General features: G+C 44.2%; 1 protein-coding gene across 1 annotated transcript in view; it reads right to left on the bottom strand.

The window, feature by feature from the left end:
* Positions 1–15,905, bottom strand: part of FBXL7 (F-box and leucine rich repeat protein 7) — a 425,266-nt gene extending 409,361 nt beyond the window's left edge. Inside the window, exon 1 of the mRNA XM_059061938.2 lies at positions 15,724–15,905. Coding sequence (XP_058917921.1) covers positions 15,724–15,760 — 37 coding nt within the window. The 5' untranslated portion in view covers positions 15,761–15,905. The remainder of the gene's footprint in view (positions 1–15,723) is intronic.
* Positions 15,906–16,358: the final 453 nt, after the last annotated feature.

Genomic DNA, 16,358 nt, shown 5'->3' with positions numbered 1-16,358 from the left:
GAAGGCCTTGGGAACCTCCCCAGCTAAAGCTCACCACAGCCAGGTCTGTCCCCCCATCGCATGCTTTAGTTTTGCCATCCATGGCTCTTTCCGTACTTTATTCCATCTACTAGACTGCAGGCCCCTAAATCAAGAACAATTTCTTATATTTTTTACCCCTCAAAACCAAGCACAGATTCTGGGACTTGGATACTCACAAAGGTTTACTGGATTAGAGAGATGCAAGTAGCTAAATGCAACGCAGGACAGAAAAATTCCATACAAATAAAATGCCACAGTGGATCAGAGGAAAGAAAAAGCAAATCCAGCTGAGAGCACCTGACACATTTCCTCAAAGTAAGGGGTTAATAAGCATTAAGAACAAGGATATATCTAATATCTAATATTTATTGTAAGAAGTTAACATTGACTTGGGCGTGAACTGAGCAGGACTTGATTGGTAATCAAATAGAAAGAAAAGTCCAGGAAAACACAAGACACAAATCTAGGAAAATAAAAGATACAGTTGGGGAACACTGAGGTTCCCAGTTTAGCCAGGGTACTACGGAGTACATAGAGAAGAGCATCCTGAGAGAAAGCCAGAGAGGGAATCTGTCTAAGCACACATAGGGCCTTGGGTACCAAATAAAATAAATTTCTACTTAATTTACAGACGATAGGAGTCGAAGAATATTTTCTGAGAGTAGCTGTTTAATTATGCCAAGGAAACTATAAAAGCTGGATCCTTGTGGTACTGATAATAACAAACTAATAATTTGTTTTTCAATTCCTTCCAAATTTCTCAGGACCACAGTGACTGAGCTTACAGTCATTTGATAATCTCAACGGAACATTATTGGAACAGAATAAAATGACTAATAAACTATTTAGGATGATTAGGAGACTAAATATTAATTTGTCATCATTTTTCATTTTGCTTATGATTCTTTCAACCCACCCCTGCATGTTTCATCCACCTAATGAATCTGTACTTGCCACTGGCCTATCACGTAATACGCCTTGCCAATTTCCCAATTCTCTTAATAGCCAGTATCACAAAACGCTGATTTCAGGCAGTAATAACTATGACCATCTGTTTCTACTTCGCCATTTCTTCTTCACTATTCAACTACCAACTGTGGTGAGCTTCAGAGATCACTATTCAAAGAATAGTAGACAAGCAGCAAAATAGAACCATGGAGAAATTATTGAGATGTCTGACTTCAGTGCCAGAGTTGAACAAACGGATCAGACAGATAAATGGTCTCTAGACCCATCTGCAGTCAATTCTGAGTTACAGCAGCAAAACAACTCTGAACAAATTCCAATACGGCTCTTCAAAAACAGCACCTGGAACTATAAGCCTGTTTTTGCTCTTTTGCCAACTAGCTATGTACTTTTGGTCAAGTTACTTTAGTGCATGGGGCTTTATTTCCTAAATCTATACAATGAAAGGATTAGACTAGGTCCCCAAGCAAAAATCCATTCATGTCTCTTAACTGTCAGATGAAGGCTCCCTTTTAAGAACAGCCAGGATTCCCAGAAAGATGATTTTCTCAGCAGTGACACCCTGCCCTTGACCACTGCCAGAATAGCATCGTATTCAGCTTCTCCGTTGTCTTATATTGGTTTCCCCAGTAAACAGTCTCTGTTATGATTTGAAGTACAGGTGCTTTACTGCGAAGTACCCTTGGCATCACACTTACGAAAAGGCAAGGGAGAAGGCAGACAGAGATAGAATTTGGTCTGTGATGCAGGTGCAATATAGGACACTCAGCCAACTGGAGTTCCAAACCAAAGATGGCTCTTCAGAGTTGCCCCAAATTGTGCCCCCGCCTCAAAGTCATTCGATGGGGGCTGCTCCCTTGCCCTGAGTTAGAGTAATTTCCGGAGAAGCCCTGAGCCATGCTGGGGGTATGAGAGAGTCAGTCCCGGAGGGGCTAACTGCACAGAGAAGGAAAACAGCCACTACACTCACCTTAAATCTTCTGAAAGCAAGAAAAAGGGGCATGAAGCATGGTTAAGAAAGAAATGGATTTAAAAGAAACACCTGGACTCTGTATGACCTTAACCAAACTCTCTCATTTCTTTGTCTCAGTCTCTTTCACTGTCAGCTGATCTGTGGTCAGTTTCACCATGAACACATCCAAGATTCTATTATTACATGTTTCATTCTCTGTCTACCCTCAAAGCCCTTTTATTACCTACCTCAAGGCTTACAAAGATTGTGAAGGAAAAAACCCCACACATATCAAACCTCTCCAGGAGCATTTGAAATTCAGCTCCATTAACTGTGAAGAGTTGATCAACAGCAGCAAATTCGAATCTACACACCACAGTGGACACACAGCAATCCCACGATTAAATTAGATTTGCAGGCAGCAGCTTGGAGATTTTGACGTTAGACTGAATACAATTACTCAGTTAGTTGTAACTTTATTACCCATGCTCCCCCTTGTGAGGCAATTTTCCTTATTGGAAGTAAAGCAACCCCATCCAAAGCATTTAAAAATGATCCTTTTCCTGTTTTTATTAGCCTGTATCAAAGAAATGACTATTTGAAGTACAACCAAGGGGAGGGAATTGGCTTTTTATTGCTCAGTTCATGTTGTGGCTTCGGGAATGGAGAAAGACTCCCCAAGGAAATACTGTCTCTCAAAACAAGCTCACAGGGTGACCAACAGGAGAGGTCTTTGGGAGAGATGGAAAATAGAGAAAAGTATTAAAATATAATTAAGTAGGCAAAGTGGATGCAAAATGAGATGTGAAAAGTAAGCTGTTCAGAACAGAAATGTCATGTCTTGAAATTTATTTTCATAGTAGTCTCCACAATATACATTGTCCAAATGGGGCTACATAAATCTTTCCAACCAACGGAGCAGCTGTTGATCTTTAAAATGAAAAACCAAGGGCTTCCCTGGTGGCGCAGTGGTTGAGAGTCCGCCTGCCGATGCAGGGGACACGGGTTCGTGCCCCAGGCCGGGAAGATCCCACGTGCCGCGGAGCAGCTGGGCCCGTGAGCCATGGCCGCTGAGCCTGCGCGTCCGGAGCCTGTGCTCCGCGGCAGGAGAGGCCCACGTACAGCAAAAAAGAAAAACCAAAATATAAAAATGAGTGTTTGAACGCTGCCTGTGAATCTGAATTTACGCTCTGGCACTTCAAAACAAATGTCAACCAGGCTCAGTGCCATGCAGAGTACAAGTCTCACCAACAGAGATTATATCCACTCACCTGAGCTGAACACATATTCAGGTAAACAAACTAAAACATACAGTTCCAAGCGGATATTATGTCACAGAACCATTTCAAGTCTGTTCATAAACTACAGATACCTCTATCCCAAGCTCCATCTCAGAAAGCTCGTGTGTTGGACTATTTGCTCCTTCTTTAGTTTGATTCTTATGGTGACCCTTTGTCTAAAGCTGTTCCTCTAACAGATACCATACTATTTTTTAAAAAATGGCACTTTAATTTTAATTGTACTTTTTAATTCCTTAAAGGTTACATATTTCTCTTCATTTACAGAAAAAAACAGATGTGAGGAATAATGGATTTTGCTGAATTTATAGAAAAGGGTTATTTAAATAATCTCGTATATGTATACACATATACACACACTACAGCTCAATAATGTTTTTCTTTTTTTCTGAAATTGATTATTTCACTTCTGATTTTAGTAAGGAGGGAAGCCAGAAACAGAAGACCTACTAGAAACCATTCCAATCATACCAGACACATCTAATAACTTTTATATTTTGCATAATAAAAAGGAGAAAAATAAAGATGCAGAGCCCCCAGCATGAAGTAGATGAATATATAAGTTTAAAAGGATTCATAATGCTATAACCCTTTAATCCAGAGAAGAGAACAGAGCCAAAGGAGTAATTTATTAATTTAGAGATCAATTTTTAAACGCTTTCTAGATTTACTTAAATTGTCACGTAAACTCAATTTCCAAAGCAGCTGAAACAAATATTGCCAAACAATACAATCTGTAATAAAAAATAGACAGTAGCATTCTAACTCAATACTCACTGAAAATAATTAAGTCCACAATACTATAAATCAGTGAAGTTGAAATGTCTTCTGCAATTGTTTTCAGCAATGCTAAAAAATACATATTTCATTTTTCCTTAAGTACACAAGCTATTTTCATCCATAAGATGGACCCACATTGTTCAAAATAGAAGTCCAAGTTAGAATATCCTCAGGAGAAAACATGCCCAGAGAAACTTTCTTTTAAGAGTAAAATGTTCAAGTCTAAGAAAAGTTCACTGAAAATATGATAGGGTTTTCATAGGCTTTTTTAGATCCAATAAAGATCATGGCTACAGATTCATCCTCATGTATTTGTTTAACAAAAATATATTAAGAACCTACCAGGTGAACAGGGTTACAGTCATGCCGGGTAAGCATGTGGTTGGATGAGCAATAAATAAATACAAAGGAACAAGAAACAGAAAAAAAAAAATAGACAGTAAACCAGAGGACAATGGGTGGAAAGTAAAGCAATTAAAGGCTAAATGACAGTGTGGATTTCTATCACAACAACATCAGAACCTCAGTGACCTCTGATAGCAACTCATCCTAAAGGGCTTGTCCAGGAACTAAACACTTCCAAAGACCTCCGAACCATATGGCTCTTCAACAGCAAAGGAAACCAGAAGACTGAAGATAATAAGGACTCCAGTGATGCTGATCCGCCCCTATTTTAGAGTTGATTCTCTGATCCTCCCAAAAGTAGAGTAACTTTCTCTCCGCATCTAGAGCAGAGGCTTTCAGAAGGAAACACCCCTCACAGCCCTAGCTGAGTTTTATCAGCAAGCAAGTGACACCCTAACAAACAAGGTCATCTTGTCCTGAATATTTATCTAACAATTCACTCTGCATTCTCATTCTAATCATCTTACCACTGCAAGGCTGCTCCCCCGAGCAGGCACAGCTCTGTGGTCTGAGATGACCAAGAGGGAGCAGGCTTCTCTGCTTCCATCAATACTACAGCTCCAAAAGCAATTAAAGGACAGGATGGATGCCTGCAGACCCCCACTTTCATCCTTGGGTGCAAGCAATTTAAAATACTATCACAGATGCCTGGTGATAATACCCTAGCACGATTGTATTCTTTTTTCTTGTAGCATTTTAAGGGAAGCCATATTATGATGGAAAGTGTACTAAACTTAGAATCGGAATGACCCCATCTATTCTCAACTGTAAAATCAAGGCAAATCATTTAACCTGCCAAGGCCTCAGTTTCCTCATCTACAAACTGGGGATCATGGCAGACACCCCTCTCACAGTCCCTGTGATGATAAATGAGATTAATTTCTGAAACGCTTTATAGCTTCCAAAGCAATTTCCTAGACATTCTCATGGAGAAGTCTCCCAGGGGCTAGCAAAGATAAAGGCAAATACAAATACATATTGGAATAATTCCCCACATTAATGGCTGTTTCAAATCCGTACTTTTGAAACCAGAAGGAAATACAAGATATAACTTATAAACTATTTAGGAAGGAAAATGTGCGCACCTCTTTCAGTCCTCCCTTAGCTTTTGCTTGCGAGCAGGTGGCCAGCCGTCCCAGGTCACAAGCTATCCCCGCACCAAGATAATTTGCTAACGCTCTGGGGCGAAGCGGGACAGCCTCCCAGCTCTACTAGGCGCTCTGAAGACTCTACAGAATATGCTTATTATTTTACAGGCTGCCATTCTCAGAGACACTAGTCAGCCTGCCAATTTGTCAGCGGATTGGTGCCTAATGAGCAGTTAATTGGCCCTTGCGAGAGCCAGGTAAAGTGAGTTGCAAGTTTCCTTCCAAAGACGTCTTTCATTTTTGCTCACCTTATCCACACATAAAACTGTCACTTTCATTTTTAACGGGCTACTTTGCAGTCCCTGCAATCCTTTGAAACACACAAACAAAACAAAGATCAGGAAAGACTCTGACTGCAACTGACATGCCCAGGCAGGAGGCGGTCCGGGGCACAGCGGAGAGGGACACAAAAGCCAGCACAGCCACAGGGATTTCAGACCGGACTGGACCACTCACCACCAGCTCTGTGCCCTGGGCCGTCAGCCCGCCTTGCCTCGAAGCTCCTGTGTTGGCAGCTGCAAAATGGGATGATCTTTGCCCACATCCCTGGCTGTCTTGAACTACAGGAATGAGTGTGTGTAACATGCTCGGAGAGGAAAGTAGCATCTACTAAGTGCTCAGTAATTGTTACTATTACTGAAATGACCGAAAATACAGTAAACCTGGCAAGAGCCAAGCCTACCAAGTATCTATTAGTAATTGTTTTTGTTCCTTGAGCTAAGATATTTGTAAGAAAAGAGCATTGAGTAGACCAGTGATTCCATTCTTTACGGTAGAGGGCAATCAGTGTCCTAACAGCAGTTCTCTCTGAATTTCTCCTCTTCTTCCCTCTCCACTTATTTATTTTTCTTCCGCCCCACCCTCAGTCTCATACCTGTTCTTCCTCTGCCTGTGGTCTGAGCCACCTCCGACAGCTGGACCGTGGAAGACCCGGCCTTAGACTTGGACCTAACCCAGAGGCTCCTGAGATTCGAGTACTCCATCGGGTCAAAGGTTCAACTGCACATACAAGGAGCCTTTTCCGGACTTCTCCGCCTTGCCAAAAAGTGGGTGACTCGCAGCCAGAAGGTCAATCCATGAGCAGAAGAAAAATTCCTGAAATTTTTCTCTAGAAATTCTGATTCCTTTTCCACTGCTACATCTGCTTGGAAAATGCAGCACAGGAATTTACCACAGAAAGGGTAGCAAACAAAAAAAAATGTTTTAATAACATTTCTACACGTTGCTCAAGGCTTCTAAAGTTACAATTATGAGTTCGTGTGGTGTTAACAACTGTTTTTCATTTTGTTACTGGTTTAGAAGCTAAATAGGGATTGATAGAGTGAGCATATCTAATGCACAACCGAATAAAGATTTACGGCTCCAGACAAAGTCGACACTCCTTCACCCAGGGAACGGGGAGAATGGTGACCACGTGTTTAGATTTCATGACTCAGGAAAATTCAGAGATGGTTCATAATCATTCGTGTCAGAAGTCTGAAAGTTGTACGTCTTTGGGGAATGAACTAACACATTTAAAAAGCATCTGCTGGGCTTCCCTGGTGGCCTAGTGGTTGAGAGTCCGCCTGCCGATGCAGGGGACACGCGTTCGTGCCCCGGTGCGGGAAGATCCCACGTGCCGCGGAGCGGCTGGGCCCGTGAGCCGTGGCCGCTGCGCCTGCGCGTCCGGAGCCTGTGCTCCGCAACGGGAGAGGTCACGCCAGTGAGAAGCATCTGCCTGCAGGCTCCCATTCTCCTTGGTTGCAGAATACAGGTGTGGTGAGGGCCTAGTCTGGTCAGATGCTCCTGCCTCTCCTCTGAAGCCTCCCAAGGTCCTCACTTACAGGTCCCACAAGAACCACTTTCCATGGAATAAACGATATCCGAAATGAAACATGAAGATTTTCGGGGACAATTAGGGAAAGACTCCTAACAAAAGATTTAGTTTCTCCCAAGGGTGTAAGTGACTCCCCCTCCAATTTACCTGTTTTGTTTTTACGCGGGCCTCTCACTGCTGTGGCCTCTCCCGTTGCGGAGCACAGGCTCCGGACACGCAGGCTCAGCGGCCATGGCTCACGGGCCCAGCCGCTCCGCGGCACGTGGGATCTTCCCGGACCGGGGCACGAACCCGTGTCCCCTGCATCGGCAGGCGGACTCTCAACCACTGCGCCACCAGGGAAGCCCCTGTTTTCTTTTTTTAAGTATAGTTCATTTATAATATCGTGTTAGTTTCAGGCATACAGCACTGTGATTCAGTTATATATATATATATGCATATAATATATATTATATAATGTGTGTATATATATATATATACATATATTCTTCTTCAGATTCTCTTCCCTTATAGGTTATTACAAAACATTGAGTATAGTTCCCTGTGCTATATATAGTAGGTCCTTGTTGGTTATCTATTTTATATATAGTGGTGTGTATATGTTGTTATTGTTGTCGTTGTTTTAGAAAATATATGCATCCTTTAGATGTTTGGGGATTTGCAGCTATTGTCCAGTGCTGTCATTATTTAGAGCTGCTCTGGTCTTATGCCCACTTCCCACTTATCCACTTACATTCACACTTAGCACGTCAGACAAGTAGGGTCCCTCTGTGAATCAGCATTTATCATCTTGTTCTGAAATCACTGGACTCCCTGCCTAGCTTTTCAGTTAGATGCTGAACTTCCTTAAAGCAAAAGTCTTATTCTATCTAGAGATTTAACACAGTGAGTAGATGGAAGAAGAAGTCTAAATTTCTGTAACCAAAACCCCAAAAAAGCTACATTCTGGGATATGGACTTTATCACCACGTGGCAGAACTGCCTGTCTAGCTCATGCACAGAAGACATAGTGCTGAAGAAAAAGGAGTCAGGGCTCCTTGAGAAAGATGATGTCTTCGTGAGGTTCTAGTCAATGTGTAGCTTCTGATCAGATGTCACTAACCGATGATGCCAATTAAATCTTATCAACAAAGTTAAAACATTAATTCAAGATAGGCAACACACACACAATTCAGGGTCTTGCTTCAACTTCAGAAGAGCTACACGTTTTAGGGTCATAATAAAAGGCACAAGAGGTAGAGTCCGTAACCATTACTGCACTGAAAATAGGACATGTCATTTATCAAACCCAATTCTTGGTTCAGGAGATTATGTACCACCGAAGGCTGGGAAACAAATAAAATCAGTTGCTTTTCCAATTACTATCTAAATATATCTACAAAGACATAAACACATACATGTAACAGAGAGAGAAAATTAACCTAGAGGAAGTGGGGATAGTACTTTTCAACAACTACAAGGATAGAAACGTATTAAGGGGGGCAAGTAGCAATATGAGTTCAAATCAAACAATAACCCTTCATCAAACATAACTGCAACCCACAGACACAGAAAACAAATTTATGGTCACCACATGGGAAAGGGGGGAGGGATAAACTAGGAGTTAGGGATTAACATATACACACCACTCTATATAAAATAGGTAACCAACAAGGACCTACTGCAGAGCACAGGGAACTATTTTGTAATAACCTATAATGGAAAAGAATCTGAAAAAAATAGATATGTATGTATGTATAATTGAATCACTTTGCTGTACACCTGAAACTAACACAACATTGTAAATCAATCATACTTCAATTTAAAAAATAAATAAATAACTGCACACGGCAAATTGTTTGCTAGGGATCTTGGTGTCGGGTCCTACGGTAGACCCCTGAGTTGATGCAGAAATCTCCAGCACAACAATCTTTACTGTGGTCCCCCTTTCCCATGTGGGAGGCCTCACTTCCTCATTAGGCAGCCAGTCTCAACGTGGGCAGTTCTTATCATTAGCTCTTCCTCCTGAGTCAAATCGACCTACGTGGTGCTAGTAACTTACATATCTTGGTCTTTGCTCAGCACTCCTCTGAAATTTAACCTTCATCATGACAGCTCTTCAAATATTATTTTTTAAGGTATTAAGTTTCTAAACTTCATTTACCCCCATCGTCATTATTCAGAGAATTAATTCACTCTAGATTTTATTCAAGATACTGTCACATATTTTACTACATTCCAAATGCCATGGTGCGTGATATCTACGAGTTTCCATCAGTCAAAGAGCCAAGCCAAGTAGTCTAATCAACTTCCAGACACACCACTCAATAAGGGCTAAGGGTAAAAGTAATGATCAATTACTCAAAATCAACCCAGAATTCATTCTGTTTCAAAGGGCAGAGAGAGCTGATACAAAGTTGAGGTGAGTCGATTCTTAAGGAGAACGAAAAGTTACCTCTCTTCTCCTTCTCTGTTTTAAATACGCAAAAAGATTCCTCAAATCTCTGAAAACACTGTCAGACCAAAAATGGTACTGATAGCTTCACTAATACTTTGATTTGAGCCAAACAGTGGAATCACTATCATATATCTTCTGATTTTCATCGGAATGAATTTATTTACTGGAGGCATAAGATAATAGAGCTACATCCATCTAATTACAGAGACCTTTGGAGAGATCTTCGGGTGAGGAGTCACACATCCAGTAAGTCCGGCAACATCTACTGGTTGCAAAATGAAGGGCATTTCCTAGGCTCCCCCTCCCCCTCCCCTCCCCTCCCCTCCCTACAAAAGCAGTCACAAACCATCTGCTAGAATACCACTGGATAAAACATATTTGTAAAGACTCTAGGCAAAAAATATGCCCAGTGGCCAGACTGACTCTGTTCCACTCTAGCTGACTACTTACAGAAGACTGATGATGTTACACTTTTACACTTGCGTAAAAGGATGGTGCAAGCCCTCCGCATAAAGAGTATTCACTTTGATAGAACACAGTGGTTGAAAGGAACAGTCAACATGCTGCATGGATCCTCAAGGCTTAGGCCCTCAACGCCAATTTTTCCATAAGGCCCACAGTGACTACACTAATTAAAATTGCCACACCCTTCTCTTCTCAACTCCCATCAGCCTTTTTTTTTTTTTAAAGAGTTTTTAGATGTGGAGCATTTTTTTTAAGTCTTTATTGAACTTGTTACAATATTGCTTCTGTTTTTTATGTTTTAGGTTTTTTGGCCACGAGGCATGTGGGATCTTAGCTCCCCAACCAGGGATGAAACCGGCACCCCCTGCATTGGAAGGCAGAGTCTTAACCACTGGACCCCCAGGAAGTCCGCCCCCCATCAGTCTTAACTGGACAATTTTCTTTACGCAGAGACTTAGCCCCTAAGAAATTACCGTGCGGTTTACTAAATGACTCTGCCTGTGTGCACACCTGTTAACTGTGCCATTTCACCTCCCTCCCAACACACGTGGACACACACACACAGATGAATATAAGATTGACCAGGACTGGATCTTTATCTGTTTACTGTTGTATTCCAAGAATCTAGAGGAGGTCCTGGCACATGGTAGGAAGTAAGAAGTCAACATATATTGGTTGAATCAAAGAATGAAGAAGTAACTCTGGGCTTAGACAGACTTGGCCCTGGAGTCCCAATTCCACCTACGCTACCTGTAGGATCTTGGGAAAATGATCATCCTCTCTGCACCTCTGTTTCCTCATCAGTAATATGGAGACACAGGAACACCTGCCCCATAGGATCAGGACTGTCAGGAGAATTACACTGTAACAGGGAAGAACAAAATCTGACTCCGAGTTGGATCTGTTTACTTTAACCTTTGCTCGCCTGTTGCTTTTTGTTACTCTAATCACTAAGAGGATGTTGTCTATAGCTATTGGCATACCTAGTGGCCTCCCTCAGGGAACCCTGCCCCCCTGCCTAAATGTTAAACTAAAGTGCCTTGGTTCAGTTCACAGGGAAACATTCTGCCCACCTGTGAATGGCTGCAAGAAAGAAGTAACACATCCCCTCTCTGAAGCTGGCCAAACCAGGAAATGTTTTGCAAGACTTATGGCCTTTTTACTTCCTCACCTCCTCCCCCTCTCTGCTGTGTAAAAGAAACTAGCATCCAGACCCCACAAGATGGTACTCTGGGACCCTGGTCTGCCATCTTATTGGACGCCCGGCTTTCCGAATAAAGTTGCTATTCCTTGCCTCAATACCTCGTCTCCGGATTTACTGGCCTGTCGTGTGGCGAGCTGGGTGAGCTTGGACTCGGTAACAGCAAGAGTCAGTGTACGTGAAGGGCTCGGGATCACGCCTGGACAAAGTAAGCATTCAATAAATGTTCCTTGCCACCGTTATTATTCTTTCAAGATATGCTTCCTGAAGCGGTGATGGATTGGTGATGATTTACTCCCAGGCAACATATCTGAGAAGCACAGATCTGAGATGGTGAAAAGGGACTCAGGGCGTTGATACAGCAGCAGAGCTACCAAGGTCAAGCCCCATCACAAGGCCTCAGCAGCTCCAATTCAACGACAGGCAGGATTTTACAAAGGAGCTGTTAACAGTGTAAGGAGGACAGACTCAGCCCTGCTGGAGTAGAATAAACATAACAACGAAACCACTGAGTAAGTGAGGGTGAGGCTGGAAACCTTAAAAGGCAGGAAAAGCAGCTCCTCTCTCACTACTTGAACAGAAAGATTTGTTTATTTAGTTTAACTGGAGTCAAAGCTAATGGTTCTAATGGCTTTGAATCACCCCAGCTTATCCTCCAGATTTCTACACATGGGCTGTAACTTAAATTTTATGAAAGAAGACAAAGAGAAAAAAATCAGCCCTCCATAATAAGAGTTTACGAGAACGTAATAATCATTTAGACATTCGCTTATATTTCTAGAAAGCTGAACATCAGCAGCTTTCTAGATATAGTGGCAACGTTTTCCTGGAGCAAAATCCAAGTCTGTCTAAAGGCTGCGAACTAAATCATTAACCTGAATGTCCACTAAGTATTTAGGAAAACAAAACACTGGAAACACCCAATATTGATAAACACATAACTTTAATCTCAGGAGAAAAAGCAGAAGCTGATTGAGTTAAGAGAGGAAGTGGAAATGAGTAAGGAAGATAGAGATGAGGGTAAAGGAGATAACAAAGGGATTGGGGCATCTACTGATTTCAGGACAATAATAGTCTTAACTTCTCTATTTATTATAACATGTCTTCCCAAGGCAAATCTCTGTTAAGTGGTCCATTAAGGCATTATAAGAGCAAACTAAAATGAAGGACTGCATGCTCAAGGATGAGCATGACAAAAAAAGCCAACAAAAAAAAAATTCTCACTCTACAGAAGAAAGACCTTAAGATTTGGGGACAACTGAGCAAGGTCACAGTAGCTAAGCTGAAGCTGGAATCAAATTTCTAGACTCTCGGGGCTTCCCTGGTGGCGCAGTGGTTGAGAATCCGCCTGCCGATGCAGGAGACACGGGTTCGTGCCCTGGTCCGGGAAGATCCCACATGCCGCGGAGCAACTGAGCCCGTGAGCCATGGCCGCTGGGCCTGCGCGTCCGGAGCCTGTGCTCCGCAACGGGAGAGGCCACAACAGTGAGAGGCCCGCATACCGCAAAAAAAAAAAAAAAATTTCTAGACTCTCAAATCAATGCTTTGCATCCCATACCAGAACTGCCTCGAGCTTTTTTAACATGCATGTGATAAGTGGTTCAGATTCTGCGTTTCTGACAAGTTCCCAGGTGATACTGCTGCTGCGGGACCTGGAATAGTGCAGAAGTAGGAAGCCTCTGTCCCATTTCACCTGCTAAGGTAAGTCTTAGGAATATTTTTTTTTAATAAAAAAGATATTTTCCAGGAGCACGAGAAAGCGAGATTACAGATGAAATACTGACGTTTTGAAAGTCCTAATAATTCACAACAATATCTGTAAAATTTCAGGGCCATTTACATGGTGGTGTCAGCTCCACTAGTAAGTAAAATATACTGAAGTTACAGTTTTTTAAAGTATACACAAACACCAATGTTTTATAGTTGGGGGATCTCTCACTGAGCCATTCTGTGGATATGCATTTGTTGATCATTTGAAATACACCACACCTAAATTGCACTAAATCTGTGAAACTCTCTTAATTCTCAGTCGGCTTTGATAATAGAAAAACTATGTCTAGGGGTTGCTTTCACTTTCTTTGAAAGTTGACATTTTCGATAAGAGAGTTAGATAAGGATTTGCTGTGGCACTAACACATCAAATTCCAAAAGGCTTATCTGCATATATTTTACCATCCAATAGCACAATGTAATAAAGCTGACCATACCCAACTACATATATTATAACCATAAAGTACATTACATATATTATAATGACATATATTAGGAGAGGCCCAGTGTAACTGGGGGGAGAAAAGATTTTTGAAAAGCTCTTGCTATTCGATTTCTCTATTTTCCCCCCACCTATCACAGAGCAATGGCCATGCACTTGGAAGAGAGTTGATGAACGCCGAACACAACGTGTCCCTCCCGCCAAAACTCAGTTACCTCCCAAAGCTTCCTTTTGGTCCCCCCTTGAATCAGCTGAGCCCAAGGGATTTTTTCCTATAAAAAGTCCACAGTGTATCTAAGTCAGATCCCAGTAAAATTTCTCTTCAGCTGAAGTGAAAACGCAGAGGTAGCATTTACGGATAACAGCTGGAGAACATTAGTTCTCTGTCTCTCCTTTTCTCTCCCAAGGGTTGAAAACTCCACTGTTCAGACAGGAAGTAGTCATACACCACACACTGTACAACGCGAGAACGCTGGGATCTAAGAACAAGTTGCATAGGATTAGGAAGAGCGTGAGGGGTTTTGCTGAAGAACACAGAGCAGTGACTCTGTGTTCCTCTTGGGGTGTCCATTCCCCCCACCAGTGTTCAAATAGCATAATGTATGCACACCCAGATCTGACAAGCACACACTTCACTCCCTGAAAGCTTCTTGAATAACTCAGAGTAAGGAGGCTTAATCTTTCATTTTTCCACAATTTTTTAAAACATTAACTTCAAGAAGTTTTGGGGGGTGGCCAAGATTCTCCAATAATCTTTTTTGGCATAATTTCACGGTTGCTCTCTAAAAAGACCACCTTTTAACTTTTTAAAAAAGTTGTCAGGAAAAAAATCTCTTTCACATGACTGCCCAGAATAAGGAAATATATATATTTCATATATATATGTGGAATTCAAAACATGATGCTCTGGAAAAGAATGATTTAAACAAAAGGTTCTTGTGGATACGGTTTTTTAGGGTCGGTTTCTGCTGTAATTCCACAAAGCTGCTGAGAAGGAACACAGACGCAAACACGGGGAGAGGCATCCACATTCTGTGGCCACAGCTCAAAGTTTTGAAGAGGATGATAGGAGTCTCCCTAACACCACATGCTGAAGAGCCATTCTGCATTCCTACCAGTCTTCAGGCGCTGGACCCCGTTTCTAACCGCCGGTCCTCTGGGGGCGGGCTGTAAAACCGACCCTGCCTCTTCCACTCCGCTCCAGCCAAGTTCACGAAAAGACAAGCCTTCCTAACTACTCAGCTGCGGGAAATGCCTTTGCCGTATGCATATGAGGGGCACGCAGTTAATCAACCGGGTTACAACACTACGGTTCTATGCAAAGGGTGGGGAGGGGCGAGGGAGAAGCCAACCCACATATCCATCATCCTTTTAGGAGTAGGTGGAGTTTAAAGTTTCCCCAACTTCCAAGTTCCCACTTGACAGGCAATATTTCTGTGCAATTTCCAGCCCCACGTAACAGATGGTCCTCTGCCCGTCTCGAGCCCCGGGAGAGCCCAGACAAAGCCCCCCGCCACTCCTCGCCTCACACAGCCCCTAGGTGGTCAGTTTTACGAAGCTGTCAGCTCGGGGGCAGTGAGCAGAGAATGGAAACTTAACTTCTTCCAGAAGTTTTTCCTGCTACAGGAGAGTCCCGGGGACTGGTGCACAAAGGCCTGGGAAAATTTTCACTGCGCTGTCTTTCAAAAACGTTTTCCGCCCTCTGCCAAACCATCATCCGAAACCCCGGATGCCCAGGGAAGGGAAACTGAGGCACATGGTTTCAGAAACAGAGAGAAATGCAATTCGGGACTTGCCGTCCCAAAGGCAACCTGGGAAGTCGCTTAGAGAGACCCCCGCGGTGGGAAAGCATCCTCGGGGCGCCGAAGGACTCAGAGCCAAAAGGGAAGGTGACGGCCCAGACGGGGTGCCAAATGGGGATGCGCCCCGGCAGCGTGCGAGAATCTTCCTTCCCAGACGCGAGGGCGAGGGGAAGGGAGGGGGGCGCGGCTGGGGAGTTGTGAGGACTAGCGGCCCACTCACCCTCACTGCCGTACTGTTTGCCATTGTTCGCGCCCATCCTGCCGCCGTCATGCCCGCCGTCTCCCTGGACACTCCATAGGTGGGGCGCACCGCCTGCGCGCTCCGCCGGAGGAAAGCCCGCCCGACGGGACCTTTAGCTGCGCATACCCCACGCTCCGGGGCCGATCTCCGGACGGGGGCGGCCCCCGCACTCCGGTGGGAGGGGGCGCTCCGTCCCCTCCTGGCACCCCCGACTGCGCCGGGTGGGGCCGGGGGGCGGCCGCCGCCCTTAGAATCCGCGTTCGGGGCCGGCGGGCGCAGCGCCGCGGAGAGCCCGCGCCCCGGGGCCGCCCAGAGGCTCGCCGCGCCGCCGCCGCCGGGTCCCCATCCGCCCGCCCCGATCCCCCTGCGGTGGACGCTGAGCCGCGCGGGCGGCCGGGGCTCCGGGGCTCCGCCGCTTCCTCCGGGCGCCCCTGCGCACCCGCGGCTTCCCCGGGGAGGGCGCGGCGGCCACTTGTTGCGGGTGCCCGGAGCGAGCAGAGACTCGCGGCCCGGCGCCGCTCGCCCAAGGGCCGGACTTTTGTTAGCGCCAGGCGCCTCCTCTCGCCGCCCAGCGTCAATCACAGCTGGAGCCCCGGGGAGGAAGGCCGGCCCGG

This window comes from Kogia breviceps, chromosome 4, assembly GCF_026419965.1.
Source record: "Kogia breviceps isolate mKogBre1 chromosome 4, mKogBre1 haplotype 1, whole genome shotgun sequence".
NCBI lineage: Eukaryota > Metazoa > Chordata > Mammalia > Artiodactyla > Physeteridae > Kogia > Kogia breviceps.
Note: the sequence above shows the minus strand (reverse complement) of the source record. Positions and strands in the feature narration are given on the sequence as shown.